Source organism: Myxine glutinosa, chromosome 2, assembly GCF_964187855.1.
Source record: "Myxine glutinosa chromosome 2, kmMyxGlut1.1, whole genome shotgun sequence".
NCBI lineage: Eukaryota > Metazoa > Chordata > Myxini > Myxiniformes > Myxinidae > Myxine > Myxine glutinosa.
In genome coordinates, this window is record NC_136262.1 from 129383750 (window position 1) to 129400860 (window position 17111).

Consider the following 17111-nt stretch of genomic DNA (forward strand, 5'->3'; position numbering starts at 1 on the left):
TATGTCCAAAAAACGATTCAACCAATCAGAGAGCAGCGAGCTATCACGTGTGCCGAACGTGGCGAACAGACTCTGCCTCGGACGGCACATTTGAGAGCGTATTCATTTATTTCACGTTGGCAAACTATGTTGGCGCTATGTTGGCGTTAAACTATGTTTTAAAACTAATTAAAACTAATTTGCGATTCATCGTAACTGCGATATGCGACCTTCCGGACAGTCAAATGAGGACGTCACTTCCGGACTTACGGATAGTCATAGTGACGACGTACTGATGCTGAACGTGGCGAGCAGACGCTGTAAGGTACGATCGATTGTAGTACACGTTTATAATAACTCTGCCGATACAGGCCCGATTAACTGCAGCGCCATCCGAGCTGCGGCGTCGGGACGATACATTCATTGTACGGTCACATCACGCACTTACGGGCACGCCCATGGGCCCATGGGCACGCCCATGCATGCATGGGCGAAGACATTTTTTTTTTTTTTTTTGGCAAGGAACGGGCACCCACGTACGGGCACGTCCTAGTACATTAAAAGGAGATAATTATGAGGGGACCTGATAGAGATATTTAAGATAAAGTGTGTCGAGAAAATATTTGTAGATGTTTCTTCAGCAGAATGGACAGTGACAGGACCAGGGCCCACATTTTCAGAGTTTCAGCAGAAAGATGAGAGTTCGTCTGGCGGTGACAGCAGAGTCACAAATGCATGGAATGGTCCTGGTGGCAGCAGAAACAGTAGATTATATTCACATTGGAGTTACATAGGTGTCTTGTGGGAGTGGTGACAGGTAGGTGCTTGGATATTGGTGGGACTGTGCAGGTTTGATGGACCTCATGGCCTCGGGTAGTGAAGTTCCTTGTAACTCCTTGTAACTCACCTTGCATGCGAAACACCAGGATGACAGTAGTTGAGTCTAAGTTTGCACCCATGTGAAACAGCTTCGAGGTGAGAGCACACACCTGCAAGCTGTCCTACCATCCCCAACAAATGCACATTTTGAGAGCACACACCTGCAAGCTGTCCTACCATCCCAGGCAAATGCACATTTTGAGAGCACACACCTGCAAGCTGTCCTACCATCCCAGGCAAATGCACATTTTGAGAGCACACACCTGCAAGCTGTCCTACCATCCCTAAAAAATGCACATTTTGAGAGCACACACCTGCAAGATGTCCTACCGTCCCAGGCAAATGCACATTTTGAGAGCACACACCTGCAAGATGTCCTACCATCCATAACAAATGCACATTTTGAGAGCACACACCTGCAAGCTGTCTTACCATCCCAGGCAAATGCACATTTTGAGAGCACACACCTGCAAGCTGTCCTACCATCCCTAACAAATGCACATTTTGAGAGCACACACCTGCAAGCTGTCCTACCATCCCAGGCAAATGCACATTTTGAGAGCACACACCTGCAAGCTGTCCTACCATCCCAGGCAAATGCACATTTTGAGAGCACACACCTGCAAGCTGTCCTACCATCCCAGGCAAATGCACATTTTGAGAGCACACACCTGCAAGCTGTCCTACCATCCCAGGCAAATGCACATTTTGAGAGCACACATCTGCAAGCTGTCCTACCATCCCTAACAAATGCTCATTTTGAGAGCACACACCTGCAAGCTGTCCTTCCATCCCCAACAAATGCTCATTTTGAGAGCACACACCTGCAAGTTGTCCTTCCACCTCCAACAAATGCTCATTTTGAGAGCACACACCTGCAAGCTGTCCTACCATCCCCAAAAAATGCTCATTTTGAGAGCACACACCTGCAAACTGATCAACCATCCCCAACAAATGCTCATTTTGAGAGCACACACCTGCAAACTGATCAACCATCCCCAACAAATGCTCATTTTGAGAGCACACACCTGCAAGTTGTCCTACCATCCCTGGCAAATGCACATTTTGAGAGCACACACCTGCAAGCTGATCAAGCATCCCCAACAAATGCTCATTTTGACACAGTTGACACCGCACGTGACAAAGCCGAATGCCTCAACTCTGTGTTTGCCTCAAAATCTTGTGTCCCAATCCCATCTCTCTCTTTTCCCACCTTACCCAGTCGAACCCAACTGCTCCTGGACTCTGTGTCCTTCTCTCCTGACAAGGTGGAGAAGTTTTTGTCAAACCTCGACACTGATTTTGCCACTGGACCAGACGGCATCAGCCCATGGGTCCTAAAATCCTGCTCTGCCATTCTATCTCACCCTCTCTTTGTTCTTTTCACCCTCTCTTTTGCTCAAGGTCATCTGCCAGCATCTTGGAAATCAGCAAACATTACCGCTTTACACAAAAAAGGTGCAAAAACAGATCCTTGCAGCTACAGACCAATCAGCCTGCTTCCAATTATCAGCAAAGTCATGGAATCCATCATTGCTTTGGATATCAAATCCTTCCTCTTCTCCAATGGCTTGATCTCTGATCATCAATTTGGATTCAGACCAGGTCATTCTACTCTGGACATGCTGCTTCTGCTGTCTCAACAATGGATGGAGGTCCTCAATGCCAAACAGGAAATCAGAGCTGTCTCCCTTGACATATCACGTGCCTTCGATACGGTCTGGCACCCAGCTCTGCTCACCAAACTCTCCTCCTATGGTATCCATGGAAATCTCCACTCATTGCTTGCGGACTTCCTCTCTGGTCGTCGGCAACGTGTGGCCCTGAATGGATTTCTCTCACCTCCCCTCCTGTTCTGGCTGGAGTTCCTCAAGGTAGTGTTCTGGGCCCTGTGCTATTTCTGGTCTTCATCAATGACCTCTCCGACTCTCTGGAAAATCCTCTCTATCTCTTTGCTGATGACTCCACTATCTTCAGCTCCATTCCTCATCCCTCAGATCGGCAGTCTGCAGCCTCCTCACTCTCTGCAGACCTGGACAAAATCACAGACTGGTCAAACAAGTGGAACATGTCTTTCAATCCTGACAAATCTCGCACTCTTACAATGTCTCTCCGAAAGGACTGACTGGAAAACCCTCCCATCTACTTTCTCAACAATCCTCTCAAGAAGTTCTGTCGCTCAAGCTTTTGGGTCTCACTATCTGCCATGATCTTTCTTGGGAAAACCACATTTCCAAGCTGGCCTCCAAAGCCAGTCGCCGACTGGGCATCCTCCGTCGTGCGAAGTCCTTCCTTGGCACACCCGAGCTCCTCACCACATACAAGGCTTTCATCCGCAGCTCAATGGAATACTGTTCCCCCCCTCTGGGCTGGCGCTCCTGCCTCACACCTAGCTCGGCTTCACGCTGTTGAAACCAAAGCTTTCAGAATCATTGAAATCTCCTGCGATAAAGTTAACTCCGAGGGCCTTTCACTCACTCACCGCAGGCAGGTTGGTGGTCTTTCTGTCTTCTACCGACTCCTCTCCGGCCTTGCTCCCCCAGCTCTCTCTGTGCTCTGTCCCCCCGATATTCCCTCAGGTCGCACAAGATCTGCCAGCAACCTTCTTATGGTTAAACTGCCAAAATCTAGGCTCTCTGCTCACCTTCACTCTTTCATTCCCCTTTTCTCCTGCCTCTGGAACAAACTCCCCCACTCCCTTCAATCCCACTCCTCCCTCCAGGTCTTTAAAACAGCTGTTCACCACCATCTCTTATCTTCCCCCATCCAAAACCTTGATCTTTTCTACCCCCGCCAATTCACCCCAGATACACTTCTTTTTTTTTGGAAATTCCAACTTCTTTCCTGGAAGTCCTTGCAGTGTTCATATGTTTTATACCTCTCCCACCTCCCCCCAAGCCCTCCCCCTCCCACATTTCTCCCGATGTCCCTGCTCTCAAATGTTGTGTTTGTGTCCTTCCCCCTCTCTCCCCATCTTGTCTCCCGCTCCCCTTGTTTTTTGTGTTTTATGTGTCGGTTTCACTTTTTGTGTGATTAATGTTCGCTCTTTCACGAGGCTCGATCTTGTATACAAAAAATAAATAAATAAAAATTTTGAGAGCACACACCTGCAAGTTGTCCTTCCATCCCCAACAAATGCTCATTTTGAGAGCACACACCTGCAAGTTGTCGTTCCACCCCCAACAAATGCTCATTTTGAGAGCACACACCTGCAAGTTGTCCTTCCATCCCAAACAAATGCTCATTTTCACAGCACACACCTGCAAGCTGTCCTACCATCCCTGGGAAATGTACATTTTGAGAGCACACACCTGCAAGTTGTCCTTCCATCCCCAACAAATGCTCATTTTGACAGCACACACCTGCAAGCTGTCCTACCATCCCTGGCAAATGTACATTTTGAGAGCACACACCTGCAAGTTGTCCTTCCATCCCCAACAGATGCTCATTTTCACAGCACACACCTGCAAGCTGTCCTACCATCCCTGGCAAATGCATATTTTGAGAACACACACCTGCAAGCTGTCCTACCATCCCCAACAAATGCTAATTTTGAGAGCACACACCTGCAAGCTGTCCTTCCATCCCCAACAGATGCTCATTTTCACAGCACACACCTGCAAGCTGTCCTTCCATCCCCAACAAATGCACATTTTGAGAGCACACACCTGCAAGTTGTCCTACCATCCCCAACAAATGCACATTTTGAGAGCACACACCTGCAAGCTGTCCTACCATCCCAGGCAAATGCACATTTTGAGAGCACACACCTGCAAGCTGTCCTACCATCCCAGGCAAATGCACATTTTGAGAGCACACACCTGCAAGCTGTCCTACCATCCCTAAAAAATGCACATTTTGAGAGCACACACCTGCAAGATGTCCTACCGTCCCAGGCAAATGCACATTTTGAGAGCACACACCTGCAAGATGTCCTACCATCCATAACAAATGCACATTTTGAGAGCACACACCTGCAAGCTGTCTTACCATCCCAGGCAAATGCACATTTTGAGAGCACACACCTGCAAGCTGTCCTACCATCCCTAACAAATGCACATTTTGAGAGCACACACCTGCAAGCTGTCCTACCATCCCAGGCAAATGCACATTTTGAGAGCACACACCTGCAAGCTGTCCTACCATCCCAGGCAAATGCACATTTTGAGAGCACACACCTGCAAGCTGTCCTACCATCCCAGGCAAATGCACATTTTGAGAGCACACACCTGCAAGCTGTCCTACCATCCCAGGCAAATGCACATTTTGAGAGCACACATCTGCAAGCTGTCCTACCATCCCTAACAAATGCTCATTTTGAGAGCACACACCTGCAAGCTGTCCTTCCATCCCCAACAAATGCTCATTTTGAGAGCACACACCTGCAAGTTGTCCTTCCACCTCCAACAAATGCTCATTTTGAGAGCACACACCTGCAAGCTGTCCTACCATCCCCAAAAAATGCTCATTTTGAGAGCACACACCTGCAAACTGATCAACCATCCCCAACAAATGCTCATTTTGAGAGCACACACCTGCAAACTGATCAACCATCCCCAACAAATGCTCATTTTGAGAGCACACACCTGCAAGTTGTCCTACCATCCCTGGCAAATGCACATTTTGAGAGCACACACCTGCAAGCTGATCAAGCATCCCCAACAAATGCTCATTTTGACACAGTTGACACCGCACGTGACAAAGCCGAATGCCTCAACTCTGTGTTTGCCTCAAAATCTTGTGTCCCAATCCCATCTCTCTCTTTTCCCACCTTACCCAGTCGAACCCAACTGCTCCTGGACTCTGTGTCCTTCTCTCCTGACAAGGTGGAGAAGTTTTTGTCAAACCTCGACACTGATTTTGCCACTGGACCAGACGGCATCAGCCCATGGGTCCTAAAATCCTGCTCTGCCATTCTATCTCACCCTCTCTTTGTTCTTTTCACCCTCTCTTTTGCTCAAGGTCATCTGCCAGCATCTTGGAAATCAGCAAACATTACCGCTTTACACAAAAAAGGTGCAAAAACAGATCCTTGCAGCTACAGACCAATCAGCCTGCTTCCAATTATCAGCAAAGTCATGGAATCCATCATTGCTTTGGATATCAAATCCTTCCTCTTCTCCAATGGCTTGATCTCTGATCATCAATTTGGATTCAGACCAGGTCATTCTACTCTGGACATGCTGCTTCTGCTGTCTCAACAATGGATGGAGGTCCTCAATGCCAAACAGGAAATCAGAGCTGTCTCCCTTGACATATCACGTGCCTTCGATACGGTCTGGCACCCAGCTCTGCTCACCAAACTCTCCTCCTATGGTATCCATGGAAATCTCCACTCATTGCTTGCGGACTTCCTCTCTGGTCGTCGGCAACGTGTGGCCCTGAATGGATTTCTCTCACCTCCCCTCCTGTTCTGGCTGGAGTTCCTCAAGGTAGTGTTCTGGGCCCTGTGCTATTTCTGGTCTTCATCAATGACCTCTCCGACTCTCTGGAAAATCCTCTCTATCTCTTTGCTGATGACTCCACTATCTTCAGCTCCATTCCTCATCCCTCAGATCGGCAGTCTGCAGCCTCCTCACTCTCTGCAGACCTGGACAAAATCACAGACTGGTCAAACAAGTGGAACATGTCTTTCAATCCTGACAAATCTCGCACTCTTACAATGTCTCTCCGAAAGGACTGACTGGAAAACCCTCCCATCTACTTTCTCAACAATCCTCTCAAGAAGTTCTGTCGCTCAAGCTTTTGGGTCTCACTATCTGCCATGATCTTTCTTGGGAAAACCACATTTCCAAGCTGGCCTCCAAAGCCAGTCGCCGACTGGGCATCCTCCGTCGTGCGAAGTCCTTCCTTGGCACACCCGAGCTCCTCACCACATACAAGGCTTTCATCCGCAGCTCAATGGAATACTGTTCCCCCCCTCTGGGCTGGCGCTCCTGCCTCACACCTAGCTCGGCTTCACGCTGTTGAAACCAAAGCTTTCAGAATCATTGAAATCTCCTGCGATAAAGTTAACTCCGAGGGCCTTTCACTCACTCACCGCAGGCAGGTTGGTGGTCTTTCTGTCTTCTACCGACTCCTCTCCGGCCTTGCTCCCCCAGCTCTCTCTGTGCTCTGTCCCCCCGATATTCCCTCAGGTCGCACAAGATCTGCCAGCAACCTTCTTATGGTTAAACTGCCAAAATCTAGGCTCTCTGCTCACCTTCACTCTTTCATTCCCCTTTTCTCCTGCCTCTGGAACAAACTCCCCCACTCCCTTCAATCCCACTCCTCCCTCCAGGTCTTTAAAACAGCTGTTCACCACCATCTCTTATCTTCCCCCATCCAAAACCTTGATCTTTTCTACCCCCGCCAATTCACCCCAGATACACTTCTTTTTTTTTGGAAATTCCAACTTCTTTCCTGGAAGTCCTTGCAGTGTTCATATGTTTTATACCTCTCCCACCTCCCCCCAAGCCCTCCCCCTCCCACATTTCTCCCGATGTCCCTGCTCTCAAATGTTGTGTTTGTGTCCTTCCCCCTCTCTCCCCATCTTGTCTCCCGCTCCCCTTGTTTTTTGTGTTTTATGTGTCGGTTTCACTTTTTGTGTGATTAATGTTCGCTCTTTCACGAGGCTCGATCTTGTATACAAAAAATAAATAAATAAAAATTTTGAGAGCACACACCTGCAAGTTGTCCTTCCATCCCCAACAAATGCTCATTTTGAGAGCACACACCTGCAAGTTGTCGTTCCACCCCCAACAAATGCTCATTTTGAGAGCACACACCTGCAAGTTGTCCTTCCATCCCAAACAAATGCTCATTTTCACAGCACACACCTGCAAGCTGTCCTACCATCCCTGGGAAATGTACATTTTGAGAGCACACACCTGCAAGTTGTCCTTCCATCCCCAACAAATGCTCATTTTGACAGCACACACCTGCAAGCTGTCCTACCATCCCTGGCAAATGTACATTTTGAGAGCACACACCTGCAAGTTGTCCTTCCATCCCCAACAGATGCTCATTTTCACAGCACACACCTGCAAGCTGTCCTACCATCCCTGGCAAATGCATATTTTGAGAACACACACCTGCAAGCTGTCCTACCATCCCCAACAAATGCTAATTTTGAGAGCACACACCTGCAAGCTGTCCTTCCATCCCCAACAGATGCTCATTTTCACAGCACACACCTGCAAGCTGTCCTTCCATCCCCAACAAATGCTCATTTTGAGAGCACACACCTGCAAGTTGTCCTTCCATCCCCAACAAATGCTCATTGTGAGAGCACACACCTGCAAGTTGTCCTTCCATCCCCAACAAATGCTCATTTTGAGAGCACACACCTGCAAGTTGTCCTTCCATCCCCAACAAATGCTCATTTTGAGAGCACACACCTGCAAGCTGTCCTACAATCCCTAACAAAAGCTCATTTTGAGAGCACACACCTGCAAGCTGTCCTCCATCTTTGCTCTTTACTTCTTCTGGTTCCTCCTGATGACTCCAATGCCTCCAGAGCCATTCTAGTTTCTCTTGTATCAGGCAAATTGGTTAACATCGTTATTGATGCGCACACAACTCTCTCCTCCTGCCGTTTTTCTATTAGGCTGGAGTTGATGTTCATGGAGTGTCTGCTCTTGGCCCAAGTCTTTCACAAACCAGCTGAACAGGCCTGACAATGGATTGAAGATAACAGAAATTTGTAATCCGTTCAGAATGTCAGCGATATCTTGCCTACTCTTTGCGCAAGTCGGCGCCATTAAATGGCTGGCGTTCACCAACTAATGCTAACATAGGGGAAGCCCGGCCTGACGCCCATCCGAGAGACTGCCCCGTTTCATGCAACACCGTTTTGCAACATGCAACAACACCGTTTTGCAACATTTTTGCAACATGCAACATGCAACACCGTTTTGGTGCTCCTGCCTCACACCTGGCTCGGCTTCACGCTGTTGAATCCAAAGCTTTCAAAATCATTGGAATCTCCCGCGATGAAGCTATCTCTGAGGGCCTTTCACTCACTCACCGCAGGCAGGTAGGTGGTCTTTCTGTCTTCTACCGACTCCTCTCCGGCCTTGCTCCCCCAGCTCTCTCTGTGCTCTGTCCCCCAAATATTCCTACAGGTCGCACAAGATCTGCCAGCAACCCTCTGATGGTTAAACTGCCGAAATCTCGGCTCTCTGCTCACCTTCACTCTTTCATTCCTCTTTTCTCCCGCCTCTGGAACAAACTCCCACACTCCCTTCAATCCCACTCCTCCCTCCAGGTCTTTAAAACAGCTGTTCACCACCATCTCTTATCTTCCCCCATCCAAAACCTTGATCTTTTCTACCCCCACTGATTCACCCCAGATCCACCTTGCTTGAAATTCCAACTTCTTTCCTGGAAGTCCTGGCAGTGTCCATATGTTTATACCTCTCCCACCCCCCCCCCCCCCTTCACATGCCTCCCCCCCAAAGCCCTCTCCCTCCCACAGATCTCTCGATGTCTCCATGTCTCTCGGTCCCTGCTCTCAAATGTTGTGTTTGTGTCCTTCCCCATCTCTCCCCATCTTGTCTACCGCTCCCGATGTTATTAACGCACAGGTTGTAAACCTGGTGCGTTATAGCGTTTGCCTGGGAATTTCTGTCGCTCCAAAATAAAAGTGAAGCTCCAACAGTGTAGACGTTTCTGTCGCTCAGATGTGTAGACAGTTTCTGTCGCTCAGATGTGTAAACATGACGTCATCAAATCTATATTTAGGCTAACCATGGGCTACCCCTTTGGCTGGTACGCGGCCGCTCGCTAGTACATAATATAGGATATATTTGTTATATGTTATGTTATAGGATATATAGGATATATGTTATATGATATAGGATATATATAGGATAGGTTATAGGATATATATGTTATAGGATAGGAATATAGGACCCAAATGACCCAGAGGACCCAAATGACCCAGAGGACCCAAATGACCCAGAGGACCCAAATGACCCAGAGGACCCAAATGACCCAGAGGACCCAAATGACCCAGAGGACCCAAATGACCCAGAGGACCCAAATGATCCAGAGGACCCAAATGACCCAGAGGACCCAAATGACCCAGAGGACCCAAATGACCCAGAGGACCCAAATGACCCAGAGGACCCAGAGGACCCAAATGACCCAGAGGACCCAAATGACCCAGAGGACCCAAATGACCCAGAGGACCCAAATGACCCAGAGGACCCAAATGACCCAGAGGACCCAAATGACCCAGAGGACCCAAATGACCCAGAGGACCCAAATGACCCAGAGGACCCAAATGACCCAGAGGACCCAAATGACCCAGAGGACCCAAATGACCCAGAGGACCCAAATGACCCAGAGGACCCAAATGACCCAGAGGACCCAAATGACCCAGAGGACCCAAATGACCCAGAGGACCCAAATGACCCAGAGGACCCAAATGACCCAGAGGACCCAAATGACCCAGAGGACCCAAATGACCCAGAGGACCCAAATGACCCAGAGGACCCAAATGACCCAGAGGACCCAAATGACCCAGAGGACCCAAATGACCCAGAGGACCCAAATGACCCAGAGGACCCAAATGACCCAGAGGACCCAGAGGACCCAGAGGACCCAAATGACCCAGAGGACCCAAATGACCCAGAGGACCCAAATGACCCAGAGGACCCAAATGACCCAGAGGACCCAAATGACCCAGAGGACCCAAATGACCCAGAGGACCCAGAGGACCCAGAGGACCCAAATGACCCAGAGGACCCAAATGACCCAGAGGACCCAAATGACCCAGAGGACCCAAATGACCCAGAGGACCCAAATGACCCAGAGGACCCAGAGGACCCAAATGACCCAGAGGACCCAAATGACCCAGAGGACCCAAATGACCCTCTGGGTCAATAAAAGTTGAAACTGGGCAAATGTCAATGAAAATTTGCCAGACCCAGACCAGAAAATGACCCAGAGGACCCAAATGCACAGAGGACCCAGAGGACCCTGTGAATGTGAATGAATGTGAACATAATGTGAATACTAGTAGCAATTTTACAAAAACCATGGCATAATTTCAAATCTTGACCCGAGATGATAATTATGCTACATCATAATTTCCATGTGCCAACCTGGGCGAAATCCAAGTGGATTCACTTGTTTGTTTTATGTGTCTGTTTGTCTTTCTGTGTGATTAATGTTCGCTCTTTCACGAGCCTCGATCTTGTATACAACAAAAAAAACAAACAAAAAAAAAAAACCGTGCCTGCAAAGCACCCGTCCATCAGTTTATAGTCAGGTCAAGAATGTTACCCACTAAGACAGCTGGGAGGCAAGTGTGCATTCTTTGCACCATCCTCTCGGACATGTACTATGGCATGCAACTGATACAAATGTTAGTGTCGGAACTGGTTCCACCAACATAAACGACAAATGGTGCACCGCAGCTTTGTGATGCAGGGAACCCAAGTTCAAATCACATATGTCATGCGTGTTTGTGCATTGCCTTCTCATTCGCTTCTTCATTCGTATGCATTTCAAGGCTGCGGAGTAGCATCTCTGGCTGAGGGTGCGACTGTGCCGCTGATGCAATGCCCTCTGTGGGTTTGGGCAGGAATTTGTAATTTGTTTAGGGTGCCGGTGATGGCTGGCCTACTCTATGCGAAGGACACGGTGGGATCTTTAACGTCCACCAACGAATGCTGGCAGACGGGATGCCCGTTTAACGTCCATCCGAGGGACAAGTTGTTTTATTGTGCTCGAGCCACATTCTCAGGATAACTGTCTAATACATGTTGTATTGTTGTCTTTAATAGACCGTTGTATATTTAGGAATTGTTATACAGTAGACAATATATGAATGTGTACATCTTCAGCAGCAAGCTGGTCTCTGCCTGTCGTCCATTCACATGAGATGTTGGATCAGAACCCACAATTTGCTCACCTGCTGTTGATGTTACGTCAATTCATGGACTTCAACGGTGTGAGCAGCAATGTAGAACGTGAGCTTCAACAGGTAAAGAGTGTTCCTTTGTTGTGTTGATTTGGAATTTGTGAAGGTCTTTATGCTTCTTCCTGTCGATACGCTGAATCTCTTTCAGGCGAAGAAAAAAATGATGTCTGTGAAACGGAACGTGATCGAACAACAGTTGCTTTATCACGAAATTAAGGAAGTGGCGTCCTCGGCTTTTTCCCCGAAGCAAGAAAGGCATTTGAACAATGTGGAGGATGAATCGGTAAGTGGTGGAACGTTTATTGCCTTTATAAGTGTTCTCTTCAAATAAAATATTTACCTCCGCCACCAAAGGTTACTTTTTGGATGGAGGTTATGTTTTCACCCCTGTATGTCTGTTTGTTTGTCCGTTTGTGAACAAAATATCTCAAAGTTGTGGACGGATTCGGACGAAAAATGTAGCGTATCTGACAAGGACGAAAGGATTAGATTTTGGTAAAGATCCGGATTCGGATCCGGCTACGAGAATTTTTAAAGTGATTATTCAGCATTGGGAGATCGGGCCAACAACGATATATAGCAGGATATCTCAAAAAGTTGTGGACGGATTCGGACGAAACTTAGTGGACAGGTTGTGTGTGTGTGACGAGGAAGAATGATTCGATTTTGGTGAAGATCTGAATATGGATTCGGATACGAGAATTATTTAATTCTTAAGTGATTCTTCACCATTGAGGGATCGGGCGAAAAGTGATTATATAACATTATGTTAAAAAAAGTTATGGATGACCTGTGACTAAACTAGGTGGGTGAGTTGGTTAGGTGACAAGAACAAGCCGATTAGATTTTGGTTCAGGTCCGAACCCAGATCCGGCCTATCAGTGAGATACAAAACGTAAACTGTTCATCCTGGCGGAGGGTGTGTGCTCTACCAAGTGCCCTTCTAGTTTCTTCTTGATAGTCTGGAGGAAATCATCCGTTGTGGTGTGGTACAACACTGAAATTTTTTCTGCCAGTGTCGACTTCGACACACACAATGATCACAAATGAAGGTGATTTTGTCCAACTTTTTCCATCTGCACTCAGCCAATGAAAGTACAGAAAAGAAAAAAAAACAGAACAAAATGTACTTCATTTTGCACATAGCACTGCAATAAAGACCAGTAAACCGATTTATGTGGTGACGATACGACTGTTGGCAGACAGTAGAGAGGACTCGATGAAACTGCTGCAGACGGTGAAGAAGAAAAGTGAAAAAGCTCGTCTTTATTTAAACGTAGAAAAAAAAGATTAAACTCATGTTGACTGATTAGAACGACGTGCTCAGATTTGGAGACGATCACGTGGAAATAATGGAAAGTTCTCGGAAAGATTAAAATTTCCGATCAATCCGATGAAAGTTGACGATTTTATGTAACCTTGACCTTTGACCTTTTGATCTAAAAAAACAAAAAACAATCGGCTTTTAGCTTTGGACTGGTGAACCATTTCCGTGACTCAATATGCAAATTTCAGGTAAATTGGATGAAAATTGATTATGATGATTTTATGTGACGTTGACTTTTTGAGCTTTTGACCGAGTTATTAATTTGCCTTCTCCATATTCTCATAACAAAGCTTTGTTGAAAATTTGATGACAAAAGTTTAAACGGTAAAACGTTACGGCCCAAACAGAACAGACAGACAGAAGTTATTGCAAGGCTGTCTTTCCCTCGCGGTCCCCGTGTGCTGTCTTTCCCTCGTGGTCCCCGTGTGCTGTGTTTCCCTCGCGGTCCCCGTGTGCTGTCTTTCCCTCGTGGCCCCCGTGTGCTGTCTTTCCCTCGTGGCCCCCGTGTGCTGTCTTTCCCTCGTGGCCCCCGTGTGCTGTCTTTCCCTCGCGGCCCCCGTGTGCTGTCTTTCCCTCGCGGTCCCCGTGTGCTGTCTTTCCCTCGCGGTCCCCGTGTGCTGTCTTTCCCTCGTGGCCCCCATGTGCTGTCTTTCCCTCACGGTCGCCGTGTGCTGTCTTTCCCTCGCGGTCGCCGTGTGCTGTCTTTCCCTCGCGGTCGCCGTGTGCTGTCTTTCCCTCGCGGTCCCTGTGTGCTGTCTTTCCCTCGCGGTCCCCTGTGCTGTCTTTCCCTCATGGTCTCCGTGTGCTGTCTTTCCCTCGTGGTCCCTGTGTGCTGTCTTTCCCTCGCGGTCCCCGTGTGCTGTCTTTCCCTCACGGTCCCCGTGTGCTGTCTTTCCCTCGCGGTCCCCCTGTGCTGTCTTTCCCTCGTGGTCCCCCTGTGCTGTCTTTCCCTCGCGGTTGTCAGCTCTTTCACGAGCCTCGATTCAGTATACAAAAAAAAAAGAAAAAAAAAGGCCCTGTCTCCCGCTGTGCGGGGAACAGGCGAATTACTTCAGAATAAAATTGCAGCAACCTTTTCCTTCAAAAATCTCATGCATCATTAATCCAATAGAATTGGCTACAGGTGGACTCCAATCAAGTTGTAGAGACACCGAAAGGATTAAAAAATATATATAACCACCTTTAGAGGCCATTTTTCCCCGCAAAGCGGGGGTTGGCCTTTTTCGGGAACCGTGGTTGTTGTTGTTTTTCGGTCCCCTTTTTGAAGCAATGTTTTACGGCCGGATGCCCTTCCTGACGCCAACCCTTTTTGCCGCCTTTAACGACAAACAGGGAATTACCAGTGAACTGGTACTCAATTAGCCGACCTCGGAAGGATGACAGGCTGAGTCAACCCCCCTGGCGTTAATTCAGCGATCGACCGGGATTCGAACCCAGGATCCTTGGATCCTAAGCCGGCACCCTAGCCGCTAGCCCAACACCAGGGATAAGACACCGAAAGGATGATCAAAGGAAATTGGATAGACCTGAGCTCAATTTGGGGTTTCATAGAAAAGGAGTGTGAATACTTCCTGAAGGCCCTGAGTTTGATTGCTGCTTGTTTAATGAGTTGTGAAAAATTATTCAGTTTATTTTATGGTGGTTTACTCTTTATGTTGGAATGTTTGGTTACAGGCTTACAGCAAGCTGGACCAATGCCTCGTGGGGGCTGAGATTCTTCAGAGGTTGCAAGGTGCAGCAACTGAAGGTTGCCAGTGTCAGCCATCGCATGAGCTGAGCCAAAAGGATTTTCTTAAAGTAGAGGTGTGTTTATTTGTCGTGAAGCTCTCTCATGATGAATTGTGGCCACCATAAATTGATGCAAAACTGCTGATTATACAATAAAAAACAAGAACAGGCATTTTAAGGCCATTTTCCCTGCAAGAGCGGGGATTAGCCTTGCGGTCCCCATGACAATCTTCTCCATCTTGCATTTCTTCTTTCTTCTTCCGCATTTCTTCTTCCACCATCTTTAGCCAAGTCTTTCTCGGTCTTCCCCATCCTCTACTTCCTTCTACATTCATTTCCATCACTCTTCTCAACCAGTCACTTTCATCCTTCCTCAACACATGACCAAACCATCTCAACCTGTTTCTCTTCACAGCATCAATCACAGGCTCTATTCCCATGATATTTCGCAATTCATAATTTGCCTTCCTCTCTCTCTCAACAATACTCCGCACATCCACCGAACCATTTGCATTTCCACCCTTTCCAGCCTTCGTTGCTGCTCTACATTCATTACCCATGTCTCGCTCCCATAAATCATAACACTTCTCGCACATGCAGCATACACCTTTCCCTTCAGCTTCAACGACACTCCCCTCCTCGTCAGCACGCCACTCAGTTCCCGAAACTTCTTCCATGCACATCTCACTCGAGCAACCGTTGCCTAGTCTGATCCACCTTCTCCATTCAGCATGTCTCCGAGGTAGCAAAATGTTTTCACACCTTCCAGCTTCACGCCGTCTCCAAGATCCAACTCAACATTTCCTCCATCTGCAGCTCCCTCTGTGCACACCTTACATTTGAATGTAGCTGCCACACTGGTAAATGACCCTCTCAGACCACTACATTTTTGATGAACCCACTCAGCGCACATTGTACATTGAATGGAGTTCACTCCGACACCCTTCCTGCACACACAGCACACAGCCACTTCCCCGTTCTTTCCACCTCACCACATGCTTTACCACTTGCCATCACCTTTGTCTTTCCGATATTCACCTTCAGACCTTTTGTCTCCAGACATTCCTTCCACTTGTTCATCTTCTCCTTCAGTCCATCCATACTTTCTGCAATCAACACCAGATCATCTGCATACAACAACTCCCACGGTAAACCCTCCTTTACGTTCTGAGCCAGGACATCCATCACAGCTATCCACTGGAATGCGGCCTTTTTTCACCACCAGATTACAGATCTCTGTCATTCTCTTCACACCCCAACTTCCTGCTGCCTTCATCATATCTCCCACAACTTCCGTCGGCCCTCCTGCTTTTCTACTCTTCATTGCTTTTAACGCTTTCTCAACTTCCTTCTCGGTTATCTTCTCTGCCGGTCCTAAAACTGGGTTACTCTCTATTTTGCCATCCCATTCATTCTCTGTATTCAACAGCATTTCCATATAGCTCTTCCATCTTCCTTCAATTCCATCTGGGTCCACAATGATTTTGTTCCACTTCATCCTTAAAGCAACTCACCCCCATCACATCACACCTCTCTTTCGCTATCTGCTTTGCAATCCTGAATACCGCTCTCTGACCCTCTTCCGAATCCAAGCGTTCTCCGAACATTTATACGCCACCCCTTATACGCCGCCCCCTTATATGCCAACCACTTATACGCCAACCACTTATACGCCACCCATTATCCGCCACCCATTATCCGCCACCCATTATCCGCCACCCATTATCCGCCACCCATTATCCGCCACCCATTATACACCACCCCATATACACCACCCCTTCCACTTCATCCTTCATGCAATTCACCCCCATCACATCACACCTCTCTTTCGCTATCTGCTTTGCAATCCTGAATACCGCTCTCTGACCCTCTTCCGAATCCAAGCGTTCTCCGAACATTTTCCTACATGCCTCCTGCGCCTTTGCTACCTCTTTCTTTGCAGCCTTCTTGGCTGCCTTATAACTTTCATGCTCTGCTGTTTCTGCCCCCATACCCTTCTCCTTCTGCCACGCCTTGAACTTCTTCCTCTTCTCATCAATCCTCTTTCCAACTTCATCATCCCACCACCATGTTTCCGAGTGCCTCCGTGGTCCTTTTGTCCATCCGCATATCTCACCAACTGCTGGGCTATCTTTCATTGACATCCAACCACTTTCAAGCTCAACCACATCATCCTCTGCCATACTCAGCCTCTCTTTTAATGCCTCCCTCACCGTCGCCTCTTTCAACCTCCACACCTTCATTCTCGGTTGGTACTTCACCCGCCGAGCTCTCCTCGCACCTTTC

The 17111-nt window shown here is 47.9% G+C and overlaps 2 protein-coding genes across 9 annotated transcripts in view; both read left to right on the forward strand.

The window, feature by feature from the left end:
- The window catches only part of LOC137421260 (GMP reductase 1-like), a 905715-nt gene that overhangs the window by 124495 nt on the left and 764109 nt on the right, over window positions 1-17111 (forward strand). The window lies entirely within an intron of this gene.
- The window catches only part of LOC137421268 (HAUS augmin-like complex subunit 4), a 47381-nt gene that overhangs the window by 1006 nt on the left and 29264 nt on the right, over window positions 1-17111 (forward strand). For 5 of the 7 annotated variants that reach the window (XM_068107157.2, XM_068107156.2, XM_068107158.2 and 2 more), the window contains exons 2-4: window positions 11694-11833; window positions 11919-12053; window positions 14772-14900. In XM_068107157.2, the coding sequence (XP_067963258.2) occupies window positions 11694-11833; window positions 11919-12053; window positions 14772-14900 (404 nt within the window). The remainder of the gene's footprint in view (window positions 1-11693; window positions 11834-11918; window positions 12054-14771; window positions 14901-17111) is intronic. The other 2 variants (XM_078771638.1, XM_068107159.2) reach the window with 1 other exon arrangement.